The sequence below is a fragment of the Microcaecilia unicolor genome, chromosome 3, assembly GCF_901765095.1.
Source record: "Microcaecilia unicolor chromosome 3, aMicUni1.1, whole genome shotgun sequence".
NCBI classification, from domain to species: Eukaryota; Metazoa; Chordata; class Amphibia; order Gymnophiona; family Siphonopidae; genus Microcaecilia; species Microcaecilia unicolor.
This window is the reverse complement of record NC_044033.1, coordinates 201,883,665-201,904,759: the sequence shown is the minus strand read 5'-3', so window position 1 is coordinate 201,904,759 and position 21,095 is coordinate 201,883,665. Positions and strand designations below refer to the sequence as shown.

The 21,095-nt window shown below is 45.4% G+C and overlaps 1 protein-coding gene across 1 annotated transcript in view; it reads right to left on the bottom strand.

Moving 5' to 3' along the window:
- The window catches only part of LOC115464326, a 96,234-nt gene that overhangs the window by 65,636 nt on the left and 9,503 nt on the right, over positions 1–21,095 (bottom strand). The window contains exon 4 of the mRNA XM_030194715.1: positions 3,203–3,345. Within this exon, the coding sequence (XP_030050575.1) occupies positions 3,203–3,340 (138 nt within the window). The 5' untranslated portion in view covers positions 3,341–3,345. The remainder of the gene's footprint in view (positions 1–3,202; positions 3,346–21,095) is intronic.

Below are 21,095 nucleotides of genomic sequence, written 5' to 3'. Positions count from 1 at the left end.
CGGTTCAAAACTCTGCTGCCCGTCTCATCTTCCGCCAGGGTCGCTTTACTCATACTACCCCTCTCCTCAAGACCCTTCACTGGCTCCCTATCCGTTTTCGCATCCTGTTCAAACTTCTTCTACTAACCTATAAATGTATTCACTCTGCTGCTCCCCAGTATCTCTCCACACTCGTCCTTCCCTACACCCCTTCCCGTGCACTCCGCTCCATGGATAAATCCTTCTTATCTGTTCCCTTCTCCACTACTGCCAACTCCAGACTTCGCGCCTTCTGTCTCGCTGCACCCTACGCCTGGAATAAACTTCCTGAGCCCCTACGTCTTGCCCCATCCTTGGCCACCTTTAAATCTAGACTGAAAGCCCACCTCTTTAACATTGCTTTTGACTCGTAACCACTTGTAACCACTCGCCTCCACCTACCCTCCTCTCTTCCTTCCCGTTCACATTAATTGATTTGATTTGCTTACTTTATTTATTTTTTGTCTATTAGATTGTAAGCTCTTTGAGCAGGGACTGTCTTTCTTCTATGTTTGTGCAGCGCTGCGTATGCCTTGTAGCGCTATAGAAATGCTAAATAGTAGTAGTAGTAGTGTCCTTCGGAGTAGCATGAAGCCCCACCCCCCCAGTCTTTGGACTAACCAAATGCAACACGGCTTGATGATGTATTGAGTCGGTATTTCTTTAGTGATGTTATATCACATGCTGCAGCCTCTGCCCAGCAGGTTTACAGCGCGTGAACATTTGATTCACTATGTTAAAAAAAAAAACAAGATACTGCGGACACCTAGACGAGGAGAGAACCCTGAAGGCCTAGCTGCCAACTTAGGGTGCATCTGAGTTAACACCTGAAGGCAGCAAAGGTTTGCATGGCTGGAAAGACAGGAAACTGGTCAGTGGGCAGGTGGGGGTTAAAATGTTGAGAGGAGGGGAGGGGAGGGAAATTTAGCTACCAAGAATGAAGGTTCAAGAGCGATTCCTCTGCTTACAGTGTGACTGGAACTGAAGTCAGCTTCTGAGGTGGCTGGAAGAGACCTGAACTGTATGAGTTAAACTCCACACACGCAAACCCTCTCCATGCCCAAACAGGAATTCCAGAGTTTATGTAGTAGAGGAAAGCAAGCCAGGTGACAAACTATCAAAGTTTATTATTACATAGCCTAACCATACACCCCCACACACAGCTCAAGGTGCCAGCCTTGTTAGAGATCGCCTGTTTTATTGGAAAACAATTTTAATTATTCCCTGCAGAGGGGTCATTACAAAGATCAAAGGAATGGGCTTGGAGGGATGTCAGTGGCTGCACAGTGCATGCACAAGATCTAAGTATAGAAATCATGGGTGTGTCCAGAGCAGAGGGCCTGGGGGCAACATGAAATGTCTGCATCCGCCCACCTAGCAGCAGCTCCCCAGCAGGCCTGCAAACACACGCTCCAGGAAGGCTGCATGTGCAAGTCTGTGCGTCACAGATATGGATTTCGGAAGAGGCCTCGCTTGCAAGTACTGGACTCACCACTAGGGGATCCCCTAGCACTACCACACACTACCCCAATTCCCATGTACACTCCTTCCACTAGATTGAAGGACTCAGTGGGGATGGCTGAGACTTTTCACCCCTGGCATGCAGGCCATAACCCCCTCCCCCCTACACATTCTAAATCCCAGAACTTCCTCCCCCCCCCCCCACACCTCCCATCTTACTCATCGCATCCCAAAGAACACAAATGGTGACTCTTGGTCCTGTACTCTGGTTAAACCCTCCCCAAAATTCTTAAAACAGGAGAGAAATGGAGGACAGTGAGAAGACAAAGTGGTAAGAGGATGGAATTTGATATACCACCTTTCTGTGGTTACAATCAAATTTTATATATAGGTAATTATTTGTACCTGGGGCAATGGAGGGTTAAGTGACTTGCCCAGAGTCAAAAGGAGCTGCAGTGGGAATCAACCCAGTTCCCCAGGACCAAAGTCTGCTGCACTAACCACTAGGCTGGGATTCCGGAATCTTGCTATTCTTTGGGATTCTACATGGAATGTTGCTACTCTTTGACATTGTGCCTGGAATCTTGTTAATGGGACTTGATACACTCTCTTTCTCTGCTTTTGCAACTACATTCAAAGCGGTTTCCATAGTATATACAGGTACTTCTTAGTATCTGGATTCACAAGGAGCTGCAGTGGGAACTGAACCCGGTTCACCTAGTTTTCAGGCCACTGCACTAACCATTAGGCTACTCCTCCACTTCAGAGTCTCAGTAAACAACATTTGAGGCTGCTTATTACCGATTTTTTTCTGTTACAAAACACAGGCAGGAAATGCCACTTTAGAACTGACCCACCCTCTGGCACCTCACACTTCCTCCCTGCCTGCTACTATCCCTTCTAAATCACTAATAATCCATCCCACATAGGCTGCATTTGTCAGCCATCTTGAATCCCAGCCAAATATCCCCTGAATTCTTTCATAATGAAAACCATAATACTTTTTAAAATTTCACTCTGTTTTATTTTAATTATATGTGTCTCTCTTAACTTTCTGGTTTGAAGGACTCATTTCTGTCTGGGAAAAGTAGGGGAATAAATAGAGTGAGCTAATGTTTAATCTCAAAACACTGCCACAGCAAGGCTTCAGTTCACACATAGTGTGAATTCGGTCCCACTCACCTCCTCAGCCCCAAAACCAGATCATTAAGATCTACATTCATTAGTTTTCAGAGCTCTATGGGAGATTTTAACTACCACTGAAATCAAGGGGAGGGGGTGGGTGACAGATGCAGGGAAGAGATATTTAAGAAGGTCAACAAAGCTTATGGGGGTCAATGATGGGAAAAGAGATATTTAAGAGGGTGATGCTATTGAAATCTATACATGAATGATGCGGGTAAGAGATATTTAAGGGGGTGACGCCATTTAAGTCGATGGGGGTGAATGATGTGGGGAAGATATTTTCAAGAGGGTGATGCCATTGAAATCTATGTGGGTGAATGATGCGGGGGAAAGATTTAAGAGGGTGATGCCATTGAATTAATTAGTGATGAGCTCTTGTAGATAATTATGCTGTTGATGAGGTTGGAAGCAGCATCTCTCAGTGAGACTGTGTTGAGATGTCCAGTGTAATAAGACAGTGTCGGCTGTTTCTGAGGTGTACATACAGTGTACAGTGACAGGGAGCAGTTCATTCCCCCCCCCCCCCTCCATCATCTACCTGTAGGGTGCAGCCAAAGACGCCAATCATAAGCATTGCAACGGTAATGTACTCTGTCAGGACGTCCCACCAGGGCTTCAGGACCTTGAAGGCTGGCTGCTGCTCCGTGAACTGCTTGAACTCCGCCACGGGAATCATAATGCCTGCAGGGGGACAGAAGGGGCAAAGAGAGAGGTTAGATCCCAGATCCAGGCGAGCAGAACCTCAATTTTCCGCCCCTTATTTTAATTTCAGAATAGACTGGGACTTGAACACCACCCCCCCATGTCCTCCTCCCGTCAGTCCAGTCCAAAGGTGTGAAAGACACCGTGGACCCCATCATGGCTGAAAAGCTAAGGCATGGGGAAAGTGGTGGCCAACATCAGAGAGATCGTCACAGAAGGGGGAAGCATAGACTTGCTAGGTGCAGCGTGATTGGAACCGAGGGTGAAAAGAGGTAAGGAAAGAGAAACAGCATTTATTAATATAAAAATAGTTTCACATGTATGTATGCATGTAATCAGTTATCTATAAAAGCAACTTTGCCTAAAGCCATTCAAGCAGTATACAATTGTAGAAAATGTGAGCTATCGTTCAGAAACAGCAGCATCACTGGGGGAGGGTAGGATGTGCCCCCTCTTATCTCACAAGGACATGCCTGCAGAGCAGAACACCGTTAGCGTGTGTGTGTGCCATGTAGGGAGAATGACGGTGGCAGGGGAACGTATTCGTGCTGTTACTTTATTCTCTCTCTCCCCTCCCCCCTCCACAATATATTATTTTTGCTATTCATATTGGGAGCTTTACTAGGTAAAAGTAACTCATGAAAATCTTATCAAGAAGATACACTGGCTTGCCTGTCCCCTACCTCCTCCTCTGAGAAGCAGACAGGATGGGCAGAAATATCACACCCAACCTCTTATCTGGTAGTATGAGAGTTTCATTTGGGGGGGGGGAGGGCAAAGGGTGGGGCGTGGCACATTAGCATATTTACTTGCATGCATACATCTTATACATATTCATTATAGTTATTCAAAACACACACACACAAGCCTAAAACACTAAATATGACCTGCCCTGGAAGCCCTTCTCTCTCCTACAGCTTCTCGCCTATGCAGGAACAGGAAGTTGAAGGAGAAAGAAAGGCTTCTGGGGGCAGGTCTAAAGCAGCATGCATACTGCTTTCTCGCTGAGGTTGCTGGCGGCTCAGGGGATTGGAGGACTCAAGGGGGGGGGGAAGCGATACCAGGTGCCGCGGGGTTGGAAGGAGAGAAAGAACTGGAAGAGTCCAGGGCTGTGGTGGCAGCGGAAAGAGAGATGCTGCTGCAGCTGTAGCTCATTTGGAGGGGAATTGCCCCCCTCCCCCTCCCCCCCCCAAACTATGCCCATGGATTATGTTTAAGGTTTATTTGAATTTGCCACACCGCCTTGACTAACTGGAAGCTCTCGGCGGTTTACAATAAAAACAATGCAAGGATTTGAGAAAAGAAAGGAAGTAGAATAATTTATAGGAAAGTGGATAGAACGGAGAAAATGGAGATGCAAAGGGATAGAGCAAAGGACGAGGGAGGGTCAGCATTCGGAGGGTAGTAGTAAAAATGCAGTCGGGTCCGAATTGGCAGAGAAAGCATCAGTGAAGAGCCATGTCCTTAGTTTAGTTTTGGATTTTTTTCAGAGAGGTTTCGGAATGGATGTGAAGAGGGAGAGAATTCCAATGAAATGATGCAGCAAAATAAAAAGCGCGGCAACGGGTAGATTCGAGTTGGGAAACTTTGGGGCCTGGTAGAACTAATCGATGATCATTAACTGAGCATAGGAGACGTGCTGGTGAATGCAGAATAGTGAAAGAGGTAAACCGAGCCAGTGGAACTGAAATGTAAGCACTAGTAGTTTAAAAAGTACACGTCGACGAATCGGTAACCAGGCATACTTTTCAAGCAAAGGCGAAACGTGATCTGAGCGGTGAGCATGCCAACGTTCTGTAATGACTGTAACCTTTTGACGGATGACTCGGTACAACCTTGATAAATGATGTTACAATAATCTAATCTTTTGATGAGCACAGACAGAATGAGGGAATTGTGGCAGATGTGAGGGTGTGTGTGTGTGTGGTGGGGGGGGGGGGGGCGGCGGCATTCCCAGTTCACAGCATGGCTCCATCTTGCCAAGCTTGACCCAACAGACATGGCGCTACAGTTAATGGATGTGAAAGCCAGAAACAAAGGCATGATTCAGCGCAAAATTCACTGTTCTACTAGATCTGTAACTGTGTCTCCTAAATAACTTCTGCACTCCCAGGAGTAGGACGCTAAAATTAGCTCACAAGTAAAGAGTACAGATAACACCTCTTACCTTTAGGACTGGAGGGCTCAGGGGATGGAGCCAGAGATACAGAGGCCCAGATGCATCAAACGTGAAAAAAAAATCTAAATCGTTAAAGTCCTTAACGATTTTGAAAAACTGAAGCATGCACCAAAAAAACAGGTCAAACATGTTCGTTGCCGTATCGAGAAGTACAATGTATCAATCAATCGTAATCCCCGTCAGTAATGGGCCCCTAAATCATGCGCAGAGCAGCCAAGCGTTATGCTGGCTGCTCTGCGCATGCCACAAACGTCCAAAAAAAACCACAACACAAACACGTGGCTCCCCACTTCCCCCTGCACTAACCAAAACAAAAAAAAATCCAAATAGATCGGGAGGGGGCAAAGGCGCTCGTCAGGAGCATCCTGTATGGGCGCCCTTGCCCCCCCCCCGAGATCGCCGCTGTTCCCCGCTTCAGCCGGTTTTAATAAAAACAAATCTCCACATTTTCTCATCCCCGCTTCCGCTGTCCTTTGCTCCAGGGCTCCACCTCCCGCCATCCTCCGCCTCCGCCCCCGTGCCCCACCCCCTGGGATCATTGCCGCCGCTCCCACCCTCCACCGGACCCCCCTCCGTATTACCGTCCCGTGCAGGGCCTCTCACCTGTATGCGAAGGTGCTGCACGGGATAAAACATCTGATCACCAATTGCTTCTCCCTCTTCCGACGTCAGTCTGTTGTTCCTGGGCCCGCCCTCATTGATGTAAGTTACCTACGTTAGTTATCTACGTAGGCAACTTACGTCAATGGAGGGCGGGCACAGGAACCACAGACTGACGTCGGAGAAGGGAGAAGCAATTGTCGATCAGATGTTTTATCCTGTGCAGCGCCTCCACATACAGGTGACAGGTGCTGCGTGGGACGGTAATGCGGAGGGGGGGGGGTCCGGTGGAGGGTGGGAGCGGCGGCGACGATCCCAGGGGGGCGGGGCAAGGGGGTGGAGGCGGAGGCGGAGGATGGCGGGAGGTGGAGCCCTGGAGCAAGGGACAGGAAACACAGGAAGGGAGCGGGACCAGGGATGAGAAAATGTGGAGATTTGTTTTTATTAAAACCGGCTGAAGCGGGAAACAGTGGCGATCTCAGGGGGGGGGGGCAAGGGCGCCCATACAGGACGCTCCTGACGAGCGCCTTTGCCCCCTCCCGATCTATTTGAATTTTTTTTTGTTTCGGTTAGTGCAGGGGGAAGTGGGGAACTACCGGTTTGTGTTTTATATAACTTTTTTTTTTTTTTTTACTTGCCAGCTTGCATTTTTATGGTGCAGGAGGGAGCGGGGAGATGACAGCTCAGGCCTGAGCGACAGGTCTGAGATCTCGCTAAATTTCTCACGTTAAATGATTCGTTAGAATCGTCGGTATGGTTAGTGCATTGCGAATTGTCCACATTTCAATGGTAGTTTCTGGTTTGCATTCCGTTTTCGTTATCTGCTAGCGGCTTCAGAAAAAGGCCTATAATGCATGCAACGGTGGCAAATTTTGTCGTTAAAGGGTTGTTAGAGTTTTGTGCATCTAGGCCAGAGTTTCACCTCCTGGAGGGTTCAGGGGATGGGCACAGGGATAGAAAGAAAGCCTCTCTCCTCTAGAACTGGAGGGCTCAGTAGTTTATCCCATTGGCCAAATTTCAGACATTGAGAATGGTGATTCCTCTGCTAAAGACATGGGAGACTTTGCTTCAGGATTTAATCTGCTGGACAGCACTTGAAAGTCAGTAATGGATATAGTGTGAGAGCTTTAAGCCAAACCAGCTTAAAGCAGAGTCCCAAAGAGAAAAAAAAAAGTTGGACATGCCAGGAAATAATTTAACAGAAGACTATAAATAATGTCCATCACTAATGCAGTGCCTCCCCCAACAGGGCTTCACATTTCCGGCTCTTTCTCTTTCCAAGAAACAGCAAACCTGAGTGCAGATAAAGCCCCAACGAGATCTATCCATTATATATCTCTGTTACCAAAGCACCAGAACTTCCTCACTATTGAAGATCCATCGCAGACTTTACCCATCATTCCACCCCCCCTCCCCGAAACACAGCTAACCATCCTCTGTGCTTATCCCCAGACTTTACCCCTCACTCCCCCCACAGCTAAGGATCCTCTGTACTTATCTCAGACTTTACCCTCAATCCCCTACCACTGAGGATCTGCTGTGCTTATTTCAGGTGAGTTGCATTCAGGCACACGAGGTATTTTCCTGCCCCAGAGAGCTTACAATCTAAATCTGTACCTGTAGGGACTGGAGGGTTAAATGACTTGCCCAAAGGAGCAGTGGTGTTCCTAGGGGTGCTGACACCCGGGGCGGTCGCCGATGCGCCCTGCCCCCCCCCAATGCAGCGCGAACCCCCTCGTCAACCCCCCACCCCGACGAAAGAACCCCCCCCGGGTGCACACCGCTGGGGGGGGGGTGCCGTGCGCCGGTCAGCTTCGTTGTTTCCATGCTCCCTCTGCCCCGGAACAGGAAGTAACCTGTTCCGGGGCAGAGGGAGCATGGAAACAAGAAAGCTGACTGGCGCGCGGCACCCCCCCCCCCAGCGGCATGCACCCGGGGTGGGCAGCACCCACCCCCCCCCTTAGTACGCCACTGCAAAGGAGCAGCAGTGGCACTTGAACCTGGCTTCCCTGGGTCTCAGCCCCCTGATCCACTTGGTCTCTCGTTCTTATGTTGTCTCTTTTGGGTAGCTGTTCACCACCTTTTCCACAAAGACATATTTTCAGATGTTAGTTCTTCTACAGCCCACAATATATAATCCAGCCTGCAGCGGCAATTCTGGTCTAACCTGTGGCAACTGGTCCCAAATGTATTAGACAGAGGTGCGACAGCTGCCCTGGCGAAGCAACAGCAGACAAGGGAAGCAACCGTAGCACTTCAAAGGTACCGTCTCTCATCGCCCAGCCGCTCGGGGCACCGCTCAGCGTGACCTTCAGACCAAATCGTTTCCTCATGGCTGGAAGATGTGAAGATAAGTGGTCGGCATGTATGGCAGGCATAAAAAATTGGGGGGGGGGGGGGGGTTAGTCCTTGGAAAAAGCCACGTTTCGGCGAAAATGTAGCAAGTCGGATATCAGAACCCCCGCAGCTGACGCTGGCAAAGCAAAGCTGAGTACAATAATGATTTGGGGATAAATGAAAACTTATGAATGTTGAAGATTCTCACAAGTTAATATAATATTTTTAAAAAACTGAATAATCAATTGAACAAAATAAGGGACCAGTGACGATTTGGGGCAAGTCTTTAGTGATATTGAACTTCACTGTTCGCCAGACCCCCATGCTGAGGTTCCGAAAAATATGATTTATAAACATATTGAACCAATAGTAAAGAAGTATAGTTTAGATAAAATTTTTGATAAATAAAGTGGTTTATACCTGTGACATATCTAAATGTCCCCTGGTTGTTCTCTCCTGTAGGCAGCAGATATTTACATCCTTCTTTGATTTTGCAGGGCTTCAGTTGCCGATTTTGCACCATTTTGATACCGGCAGCCCTTCTCTGGTCTGTTTCCACCCTCCAGCCTCGAGAACTGGAGACAATATTCTACATGAGGTGTCTTCAATGACCTGTATAGGGACGTCATCACCTCTGTTTTTCAGCAGGTTATACCTCTTCCCAAGCATCCCAGCACCCTTCTTCCTCTGGCCAGCACCTTATCTAGCATCTAGAGCTTGTCAGACACAACCACTGGTGCTTACACATCAGCCTCTCACCCCCTCAACATGTGTAAGTTGTCTGGATTTCCGCACCACAAATGCAGAATGAATTCTACGTGCCAGGCAGTTCACCACTTCTCATTCTGGGTTCTTCCTCGGTGGTGTCCACCCTGTTGCAGAGCTCAGAATTACATAAGTACATAAGTATTGCCATACTGGGACAGACCAAAGGTTCATCAAGCCCAACATCCTGTTTCCAACAGTGGCCAATCCTGGTCACAAATACCTGGCAAGGTCCCCCAAAAAGTACAAAACATTTTATGCTGCTTATCCCAGAAATAGTGGATTTTCCCCAAGTCCAATTTAATAATGGTCTATGGACTTTTCCTTTAGGAAGCCGTCCAAACCTTTTTTAAACTCTGCTAAGCTAACTGCCTTTACCACATTTTCTGGCAACGAATTCCAGAGTTTAATTACATGTTGAGTGAAGAAAACATTTCTCCAATTCGTTTTAAATTTACTACTTTGTAGCTTCATAGCATGCCCCCTAGTCCTAGTATTTTTGGAAAGCGGAAACAGACGCTTCATGTCTACCCGTTCCACTCCACTCATTATTTTATAGACCTCTATCATATCTCTCCCCAGCTCCAGGACCACTCCCGAAGGCACTCCACTGATACCCTCCCCCCCTTGGAGCTCCTAGTTATCACCCCCCCCCCATCTGTCGTCTATCTGTGAACCAGTTTTCAACCCTGTCCATCACCTCAAGGTTCTCAGTTCATCTCTCAGCCTCATGCCAGCCTGTCCTCTGCCTTTGATATAGTCGTGTCCGAAAGCCAGAGCCTCTACCCTTTGCATCTGGGAGCAGAAGCCACCATCAAAACACAGGAGCTAAGAGCCAGCCTCCTGGATCCAGGCCCTGTCTCCCGTCTGCAGAGGCCCAAGGGCAGCATCTGTAGACAGAAAATAACAGATCAATATATTATAAAGCAAACTCAGTGTTTTTGCCCTTCATCTTCTTACTGCCTCTGTCCAAAGATGGAAGTGGTCTGGGATTCCTGGGCTATGTGCCAGCAGGAGGCACAGTGGCAGGATTCGATGGATGTCGTGAAACAACAACAGTGTGACATTCCTGCTGCCACCTCAACTGAAGACTCTTTTTCATCTCCTGGTTAGTGACTTTGCATTCAGAAGGGGCTAAGAATGACTAAAACCAAGCTTTCTCGCAGGTCAGGTTTGGTCAGACCACATCCCAAGTCAGAGAACACCACTGAAATCCTGACTATCAAGACTCAGAGCAGATCCAAGTTCTAATCCCACTTCTGCCACCAACACTCTCAATGTGATCCTCACAAAAACTTCTTGTGCTCCAGCTTAGTCTGGAAGCTCTACTTGCAAGGAATATCATATCCCTTCTTCTTATCTAGGCCTGTGCACACTGACAGCTCACCATAACAGTGTTTACTGCCAATAATAGACCGAGTGCAATATTTATGTTTCAGTGTTACAGTCCCTGGGGGGGAGGCGAGAAGCTTTTCCACCATGGAGCTGGTTTAACCTCTGCGGTGTGGGTGCACCAATTCAACTCCACCCAGAATTACCAGCTAGTTCTAGGGCACAAGGGACAGGCTCGCTAGTCATCCCTCCATCCCCACCCCCCTTCCACCACCACCTGTATCTGTGGGACTTGAGGCTTCATTCCCTAAAAATGAAGCACAAACCAGATGTCCAGAATCGCAATGAGAGTAAAACCATTATTGGTTTGACCTGCCACCCCACTGACTTGAGGAAATTACTGGTGTGCAGTGCAGGGCATTGTGGGGGGGGGGGGGGGGGGGGGGCCAGGTGGAGACACTGCCGACAGGCTGGCCTGTGGTTTCTCAGCTCCCAATTTCTCCTCCACACACATCCAGTAGCGGAAACCAAATCAGCGGAAAAAGTGACTCAGGGATAGCTGAAACCTAAAAACAGTCCAGGCAGCGTTTCAACGCTCACTGAAAGCAGATGTCTGAAATCTCCAGCAGTCTGTTTCTCAATGAAATTCCTTCCTTTGTCAGTCTTATCCCTAGGTGTCCTATAATTTTACTCTGAAATATTTTTATCATGATGTTACACTTTTATGTGAAATAAAAATATGTCCCTTTTATGGAGATCTCCCCACCAAGGCTTTTCAAATGCTCTTTTGCCAAGTTCTCTTCAGCTATTTGTGCTGGATTCATTCACACTTTACTTGTATCAATGTGACACCTTCACAGGACTCTGATGTCCGTGCTGTTCATTGCTGTAGTCATTCTTTACATTTATCAGTGTGACACTTGCATGGAGCTCTGATGAGCATCAGCTGTCCGTGCTGTATTCATGCTTCGTATGTACTGGCGTGATGGTGGTTGGATTACTCTGGTGTTAATTAGCTGAGCAGCTTCTCAATTCCCCCTCCCCCCCCCCCCCCCAATTTATTCAGATTTATAATGCTGGGAACAGCTAAGCCGAGGAAACTTTAGGCACTGATAAAATAAAATTTGGAATCACAGGATGCCAAACTAACGGAAGGGATGGTGACCAAACAACTCACTAACTACTTAAACAAATTCTCAATATTACACGACTCCCAGTCAGGATTTCGGTCTAACCATAGCACCGAGACAGTACTAGTTACTCTCATGAATAAGTTCAAACAAATGATTGCAACTGGCAAGAATATACTACTTCTGCAATTCGACATGTCTAGTGCCTTTGACATGGTTGATCACGGCATACTACTATATATCCTCGAGTACTTCGGAATTGGAGGCAACGTTCTCAACTGGTTTAAGGGGTTCCTAACCACACGATCATACCAAGTGACATCTAATTCGACTACATCAGCCACATGGATACCTGAATGCAGAGTTCCACAGGGATCCCCCCTCTCACTGACCTTATTCAACCTAATGATGATACCCTTGGCCAAACTACTATCAAATCAAAACCTCAACCCATACATATACGCAGATGACGTAACGATCTACATCCCATTTAAACAAGATTTAAAGGAAATTTCCAATGACATCAACCAAAGTCTACATATCATGCACTCATGGGCGGATGCTTTCCAACTGAAACGCAATGCAGAAAAAACCCAATGCCTAATCTTCACCTCTCAACATAACATGAACAAATTTACCACCATCAACACACCAAAATTGAACCTTCCAATTTCGAATACCCTAAAAATTCTTGGCGTTACCATTGATCGACATCTAACTCTTGAGAGTCACGTGAAAAACACAACGAAGAAGATGTTCCACTCAATGTGGAAACTAAAAAGAGTAAGACCTTTCTTCCCAAGGTCCTTCTTCCGTAACTTGGTACAATCAATGGTACTCAGTCATCTAGACTACTGCAACGCACTATACGCTGGATGCAAAGAACAAATAATCATGAAACTTCAAACAGCTCAGAACAGCGCAGCTAGACTCATATTTGGAAAAACAAAATATGAAAGTGCGAAACCTCTACGAGAAAAGCTACACTGGCTCCCACGTAAAGAACGCATCACGTTCAAAATATGTACCTTGGTTCACAAAATCATTCACAGAGATGCCCCAGCCTACATATCAGACCTGATAGACCTACCACCCTGGAATGCTAAAAAATCATCCCGCACATTCCTCAATCTTCACTTCCCCAACTGTAAAGGTCTAAAATACAAACTAACGCATGCATCAACCTTTTCCTACGTGAGCACACAATTCTGGAACGCACTGCCGCGCAGCCTGAAAACGATCTATGAATTAACTATCTTCCGCAAACTACTGAAGACTCATCTTTTCAACAAGGCATACCACAAAGATCAACAAATGTGAACTCTTACACATACATCCAGAACTATCTTATAATTTTGCTTGCTACATTACTATCATAATTCATCACTATCATGCTACCCAATATCCTTATGTAATACTAAATGTATAGTCTCTTATATACATTCCACTTTTTATGATGTATTGTAAGCCACATTGAGCCTGCAAAGAGGTGGGAAAATGTGGGATACAAATGCAATAAATAAATAAATAAAATAATGAGTGGAGTGAAAAATGTAGACGTGAAACATCTGTTTACTCTTTCCAAAAATACTAGGACTAGGGGGCATGTGATGAAGCTACAAAGTAGTAAATTTAAAACGAATCAGAGAAACCTTTTCTTCACTCAACATGTAATTAAACTCTGGAATTCGTTGCCAGAGAATGTGGTAAAGGTGGTTAGCTTAGCAGGGTTTAAAAAAGGTTTGGCTGGCTTCCTAAAGGAAAAGTCCATAGATCATTATTAAAATGGACGGGGAAAATCCACTGCTTATTTCTGGGATAAGCAGCCTAAAATGTTTTGTACTGTTTTGGGATCTTGCCAGGTACTTGTGACCTGGATTGGCCACTGTTGGAAACAGGATGCTGGGCTTGATGGATCTTTGGTCTGTCCCAGAGTGGCAATACTTATGTACTTATGAGATACCACTACTCGTCCCTTCCCCTGGAGTACAGAAAAGGACTTCATTTATTTTACACAGCTGTTTCGGCAGAAATTTCAGCCAGAAGCAGTGACGTTCCTAGGGAGGGGGGGGGGGGGGGTGTGGTCCGCCCCGGGTGCACGCCACTGGGGGGGGTGCCACGCGCCTGTCAGCTCCGCTCGTTCCGTGCTCCCTCTGCCCCGGAACAGGTTACTTCCTGTTCCGGGGCAGAGGGAGCATGGAACGATAGAAGCCGACAGGCGCGCGGCACCCCCCCAGCAGGTAAAAATGCACCTGGGGAGGGGGGGTGTCGTTTCACCAGGGGAGGTGTCATTTTGCCGGGGGGGGGGGGGGCATCGGCGATCCGCCCCGGGTGTCAGCTGCCCTAGGAACGCCACTGGCCAGAAGATCCACATTCCCAAAGCAAGTGGGTTGCTGCAGATGGGGGAATCCCAGGCTGGTTCTTCAGAGATGTGCCCACTCCCTCTGAATGTTTCTGTAAGCTCCCAACCTACACTCCCTGGCATTTATATCAGTCCAGTTTGCAAGCCACTGGACTGCTGAACAAAGACTGCTTTATCTGAACGCTCTCCCGGTCTGTTTGTACAAGTATGGAAGAAACAGGGACGGCACAGAGCTGGTACCTAGTACCTTCCAGGAGAGTAAACAGTCTCTGTTTCAGGAAGGTGGACTTGGCTGATAAAAGGCACTTGGGTACAAAATCTTTTTCCAGTGCAGATGGCTGGCTCTGACCTGCAGCTCACATCTGCTAGGTTTGTTGGTAACTTAAAACATAGTGCGACTCTTTGTCCGTTTTATTTCAATATTTCTGTCATTTCTCCTCATTCCCCTCATTTTGTAGCAAAGAAACGCCACAAAATTGGTATGGGATATTTTAAACCCCGCTAAGCTAACTGCCTTTGCCACAATCTCTGGCAACGAATTCCAGAGTTTAATTCCAGAAACATATTCTATGATTCGTTTTAAATTTACTACCTTTAGCTCAACTGAGATGATTACTCCTAGGTCTCCTTCTTCTTTGGTAGCTGCCAGTTCTTGTCATCCTAAGCTGTAGGATTCTGTGCCTTATTGAACTGAAGCACCAGACCGCTAACTGCATGACCAGATTTTTTCAGGTGGTCTTTGATTTATCGTTTATTAATTTCATATACCACCTACCTCGCAAGCAAATCTAGCCGGTTTACATTTACAAATATTCAAAGGAACACCATTAATAAAACAGGAAAGGAGAATCACACAGAACATACATCCCCAAACTACAGGGCTTTAAACCTTACTTATCACTCATACAGAGCTTAAAAAGAAATCATCCAAACTTAAAAAGCAATCTGTCACCACAGCAGCAGCAAACTATCCTCGAATCCCAAAAGCAATTTCAAAAAAGTAGATTTTCCAAGCTTTACAAAAAGAAAGATAAGAAGGGAATTCCACAATGCAGGGGCACGAAAAAAGAAAGCACGTGACCTTATAGATTCCCACCGGGCCTTCGTAGGACTAGGAACGACAAACCTATTATCTTTAAGAGATCGCAGGGTGCGTGTGAGAGAATATGGCATTATGAAAGACAACAGATAGGCTGGTCCCAGTACGTTATAGATCACTATAAGAATCTTAAGTTTAACAAAATACTGTACAATACAACCAAATTTATATTCCACTATATACTACTACTACTACTATTTAGCATTTCTATAGCGCTACAAGGCATACGCAGCGCTGCACAAACATAGAAGAAAGACAGTCCCTGCTCAAAGAGCTTACAATCTAATAGACAAAAAATAAATAAAGTAAGCAAATCAAATCAATTAATGTGAACGGGAAGGAAGAGAGGAGGGTAGGTGGAGGCGAGTGGTTACAAGTGGTTACAAGTCAAAAGCAATGTTAAAGAGGTGGGCTTTCAGTCTAGATTTAAAGGTGGCCAAGGATGGGGCAAGACGTAGGGGCTCAGGAAGTTTATTCCAGGCGTAGGGTGCAGCGAGACAGAAGGCGCGAAGTCTGGAGTTGGCAGTAGTGGAGAAGGGAACAGATAAGAAGGATTTATCCATGGAGCGGAGTGCACGGGAAGGGGTGTAGGGAAGGACGAGTGTGGAGAGATACTGGGGAGCAGCAGAGTGAATACATTTATAGGTTAGTAGAAGAAGTTTGAACAGGATGCGAAAACGGATAGGGAGCCAGTGAAGGGTCTTGAGGAGAGGGGTAGTATGAATAAAGCGACCCTGGCGGAAGATGAGACGGGCAGCAGAGTTTTGAACCGACTGGAGAGGGGAGAGGTGACTAAGTGGGAGGCCAGCAAGAAGCAGATTGCAGTAGTCTAAACGAGAGGTGACAAGGGTGTGGATGAGGGTTTTGGTAGAGTGCTCGGAAAGAAAGGGGCGGATTTTACGGATGTTGTAAAGAAAGAAACGACAGGTCTTGGCGGTCTGCTGGATATGAGCAGAGAAGGAGAGAGAAGAGTCAAAGATGACCCCAAGGTTTTGAGCTGAGGAGTCAGGAAGAATGAGAGAGCCATCAACAGAAATAGAAAACGGGGGGAGTGGGGAGGTGGGTTTGGGGGGGAAAATGAGAAGCTCGGTTTTGGTCATATTTAATTTATATACCAACTACAGATCAATGTGGATTACAAGTTAAATTTAAAAAACTAAGCCATAACGAGGAAAGAAATACAATTAATATACACGGACCGATCAGAACTCTCTCAATACCATAAGCACAAAATTACTTAAAATAAAAATGGAAAACAAATAACCTTTAACAATTCACAAAAGTGTAGGTAAGATTCAACCAATGTCAACAGCAAAGGAAGGGAGTTCCAACATTGCACTGAACAATAGATAAAACTGGAGCAAACAATGTTCCTTAAATCTAAGAGGCCGAACTGTTGTTCCCACAGTAAATAACTCCATCAGATAATCTGGAACAAGACCACAGAATAATGTGTGGAGAAGTTGTACAAAGCTTAACTTGATATCGTGCTTTAGGAAGCCACAGTAAAGGCATGACACGATCGAACTTATGCCTTCCACAGAACAATCTTGCAGCTGTATTTCTGCAAAATTTGTGAACGTTTTAAAGATGACCGAGGACATCCAGTATAAAGCTCAATGGGGAACCTTTTTTGCATTTACTATGTCATTGGCTTCGCCAACAAGACGCTGTTTGCATTAGAGTGATTTTACTTCTTGAGAGTACTCAGCGTTTTAGCGGTCAGCATCTTAATATTCCTTCAAAGTCAAGTTTTATCATCACAAAACATAAGACTTAGTGGACCCCTGGGGCAGGCCTTTGTGCCGAAACATGGCCGTGTTGGATCAGTTTTACGCCTTTTACAATAAAGACTTACATTTTGATATCCTCCCTGGATTCGACTCACTCTTTTGCTTCGCTACTCATGAGCCAATGCAAACGGCATAAAAAAGGTGAACCATGATCAAAACGATCTGCCTTACAGATAAGTCGCACCATTGTACTCTGTAAAGTCTAAGTCTTTTCAGATTTGATGTGGAAATACCAGCATACGCGATATCACAATGATCATATTTAGAGCGCACAAAAACAAACATAAGACTACCAAGACAGTCAAAGTCAAGTAGGGATTTAATTGACCTTAGTTTTCAAAGAAAGATCTGGGTGGACAACGACAACGCAGAATCAATAATAATACCAAGATATCTAAAAGACGAAACTGGAACAATCAACCTATTGAACAAAGTAAGGTTACCTGAGGGAGGAGACGCAGATCCTGTGATCCAACGTGTCAGGATTTAAAACAAGACCATGTTCAAGTAGCCATTGTGCCACCAAATTCAAACAATGTTGGAGAGGATCCTGATCCATGTTCAATGGGCTAGTATAATACATAATTAAGAAATCATTAGCATAAGAATAAGCACTAATCCCTAAAGACTGAATCAGTGAGGCCAGCGGACTGACAAAAAGATTAAAAAGTAATGGAGCCTTGAGGCACAACCACAAGTCAATGGAAAAGAATCTGAAAGAGAAACTAATTGAATAACCTGAAAGAATTGCTGTGAAAGAAATGAAGTAAACCAACTGTGAACTATTTCTGCAATTCCTAAGGAAGACAAATCGATGAAGAAGTTTATGATTAATCAAGTCAAAGGTGGCCGAAAGATCTAATGAGGCTACTAGAGCAACTGTACCTGCATCTAGATTACTGCGGAGTTTACTCAATAATACTATAGCTACAGCCTCAGTACTTAAAAATTTATTTATTTATAACATTTGTATCCCACATTTTCCCACTTATTTGCAGGCTCAATGTGGCTTACATAGTTCCGTAATGGTGATTACCAGTTCCGGAAAAGATAAATACATAGTTAAGATAGAGGAGACAGAATTGATTAGGTATTCAGGTAAGGAAAGTTCATCAAATAATAATAAATGAAAGGTATTAGATTAAACTTCATTGGTGATAAATTAGCTTGAAGAATCAGGAATATTAAACTTCAAATCATGATAAAAATAGTATGAACAATTAGGAAATAAAGAATTATGTTTTGTGTAGGTCCAGTGTACATCTTGTTAACTGGTAATTAGGATGAGTTATTGTAGTATGCTTTCTTGAATAAATTGGTTTTCAATAATTTACGGAAATTGTGTCGAGGGTTGTTTTTATGGATTTTGGTCATTCATTCCAGATTTGTGTGCCTATATAGGAGAACCTGGATGCATATGTTAATTTATATTTTAGTCCCTTACAGCTGGGATAGTGGAGATTCAGGAACGCACGTGATGAGTTAGTAGAGTTCCTGGTTGGTAGGTCTATGAGGCCTGACATATATCCCGGCGCTTCACCGTGTATGATCTTGTGAACCAGGGTGCAGACCTTGAATGCAATGCGTTCTCTTAATGGAAGCCAATGTAGTTTTTCTGTTAAGGGACTGATGTTTTCATATTTCATTTTGGCAAATATGGAGTCTGGCTGCCATGTTTTGTGCAGTTTGAAGTTTTTAAATAATTTGTTCTTTGCAACCGGCATAGATAGCATTGCAGTAGTCTAGTTGGCATAGTACCAATGATTGTACCAGTCTGCAGAATGTTTCTCTTGGGAAGAAAGGTTTTAATTCTTTTGAGTTTCCACATTGAATGAAACATTTTCTTTGTTGTGTTTTTCGCATGGTTTTCTAGTGTAAGGTTTCGATCAAATGTAACTCCTAGAATCCCGATTGACGAGGATGTAAGGTGTTAGTAGATTCTGGAAAAGTTTGAAGTTGTTGAAAAACAATTGTTTCAATGATTTTTAGACAGAAAAGGTAGGTTAGATACTGGACGACAGGTCATAGGCTGTAGGGGACCTAGTTTAGGTTTCGTCAAAAGCAAAGATGGCACCTCGCTAGTAGAGAGATTATTATAAAGCATTGACAGCCCCTTTTACCAAGCTGTGGCAAAGGGGAGGGGCCGGTGCTGACATCGGCGCGTGTTTTACACTCACGCCGAGGCCCCCTTTTACCGCAGCTGGTAAAAGGGAAGACTCGACTTCCCGCAGGAAGTGGCCCCGTGGCAAGTAAAGCACTTGCCACACAGCCATTTCGGGGAATGGGGGGGAAGCCTTACCACCACCCATTGAGATGGCGGGGTAAGGGTTCCTGTCTTTCCGGACAGTGCATGGCACTGCCCGATTACTGCCGGGTACACTCCGTCGCTACAAAAATAAATACATTTTGGTAGCGCCAGAAATGACGGCACACTAGGGGTGGGAAGTACTGCCGGGCAGCTGCGGTAGCCCGGCAGTACATACTGTATAGTGAGCAGTAAGCCCGCGTTGGGCTTCCCGCCGCTTAGTAAAAGCAGCCCTGAGTGAATATATGGTATCGGCCCCAAAGAAGGTAATTTCAACCAGTTAGATGGAATTGGATCCAGGGGACAAAAAGTACTGTGTAAATGTGAGACTAATTTAGACACAGACTCTAAAGATAGAATATTAAAATTTACCCATGAGGCAGATAAAGCCTGAGAATTCGCAGATGGTTGCCTAATATCCCTCAGAGATGGAAATATACAAAGTAACATAGTAGATGACGGCAGAGAAAGACCTGTACGGTCCATCCAGTCTGCCCAACAAAATAAACTCATATGTGCTACTTTATATGTATACCTGACCTTGACTTATCCTTGCCATTTTCGGGGCATAGACTGTAGAAGTCTGCCCAGTACTTGTCCCGCCTCCCAACCACCGATGCTGCCACCCAATCTCCGCTAAGCTTCTGAGGATCTATTCCTTCTGAACAGAATTCCTTTATGTTTATTCCACAAATTCCTTTAAGTTTATCCCACAGGGGATAAACATAAAGCACCTCAACGTTAGAAGAAAAATATCTAGCCAGGGTGGCTGATGACAACCAATCAGAAACAAGTATTTGAGATGGCGTCGTCGTCAGTTCATTGAAAACTGATAAAAGTTCCTATGTCGAATTTGCAGCCTGTTGTATTTGTTCAGAAATATAGATCTTTTTCGCCGCTCGGATCTGATACGTATAATATTGCTGGATGTTCCTAGAAGCTTATAGACCTTCTGATGTCTCATGTTTGTACCAGTAATGTCCGGCCTTTCTCGCCTGTTGCTGGAATAATTTTAATCCGCTATGGAACCGGGGCCATATCGTCCTGAGACTTGTAAAGATTCATTCCAAGTAGCCACTTGACCCTCTAAACAATAGACCAGAAAAATCAGGGGGAGATCTATCATGAAGTGATGGAAGAGAGAGAGGATCAATAGATTTAAGCTGTCTTGACCAAAAACCCCTCTCTATAACAGCAGATTTAAAGAACATAGTCCATGAGAGGGAGAACAAAAAAACTATTTCTTACACCTCTCCTGCTGCAGGATTTCTGTATCATCTACAAATAAGCACATTTTACTTCAAGTCTCTCTGTGAAGCAGAAAAATGCCAGGTCTCCTATTGAGCCCTGGGGTACCCCAGTGACCACTGTCCCTTCATCTGCAAGGATTCCCACTGACCGCTACACTCTGTGTTCTGTTACTTAACTGGTTCTGTCAGCCCCATACTGGCTATTTTGTTTTCACTAGTCCAACAGCTGTACTGGAGTCCAGATGGGCCAAATCTACCACTCCTCCCCTTATCAAAGTGCTGCACAGAACACATCCTGAGATTACAGGTCCTGTTCCGTTCTGCAGTAATGAAGCACATTAAACCAGCATTATTTTAAACCAGTGAACTGGCAGCACAGCGAGATGAAACTCAGCCATGTTCTTCCCATCATACCCCAGCCCTCCAAGTTTAGATAAATTAAAAAGGCCTTAATTCTGAAGTCTGATACCAAAAGGTTCCAGTGAAAGGATGGCAGGAGGCAGACAGGAGGGGTCTAAGGAGCAGGACGGATCTGGAAGACAGGTGGCACTTGCTCTTTCACAATTAATGCCTTAAT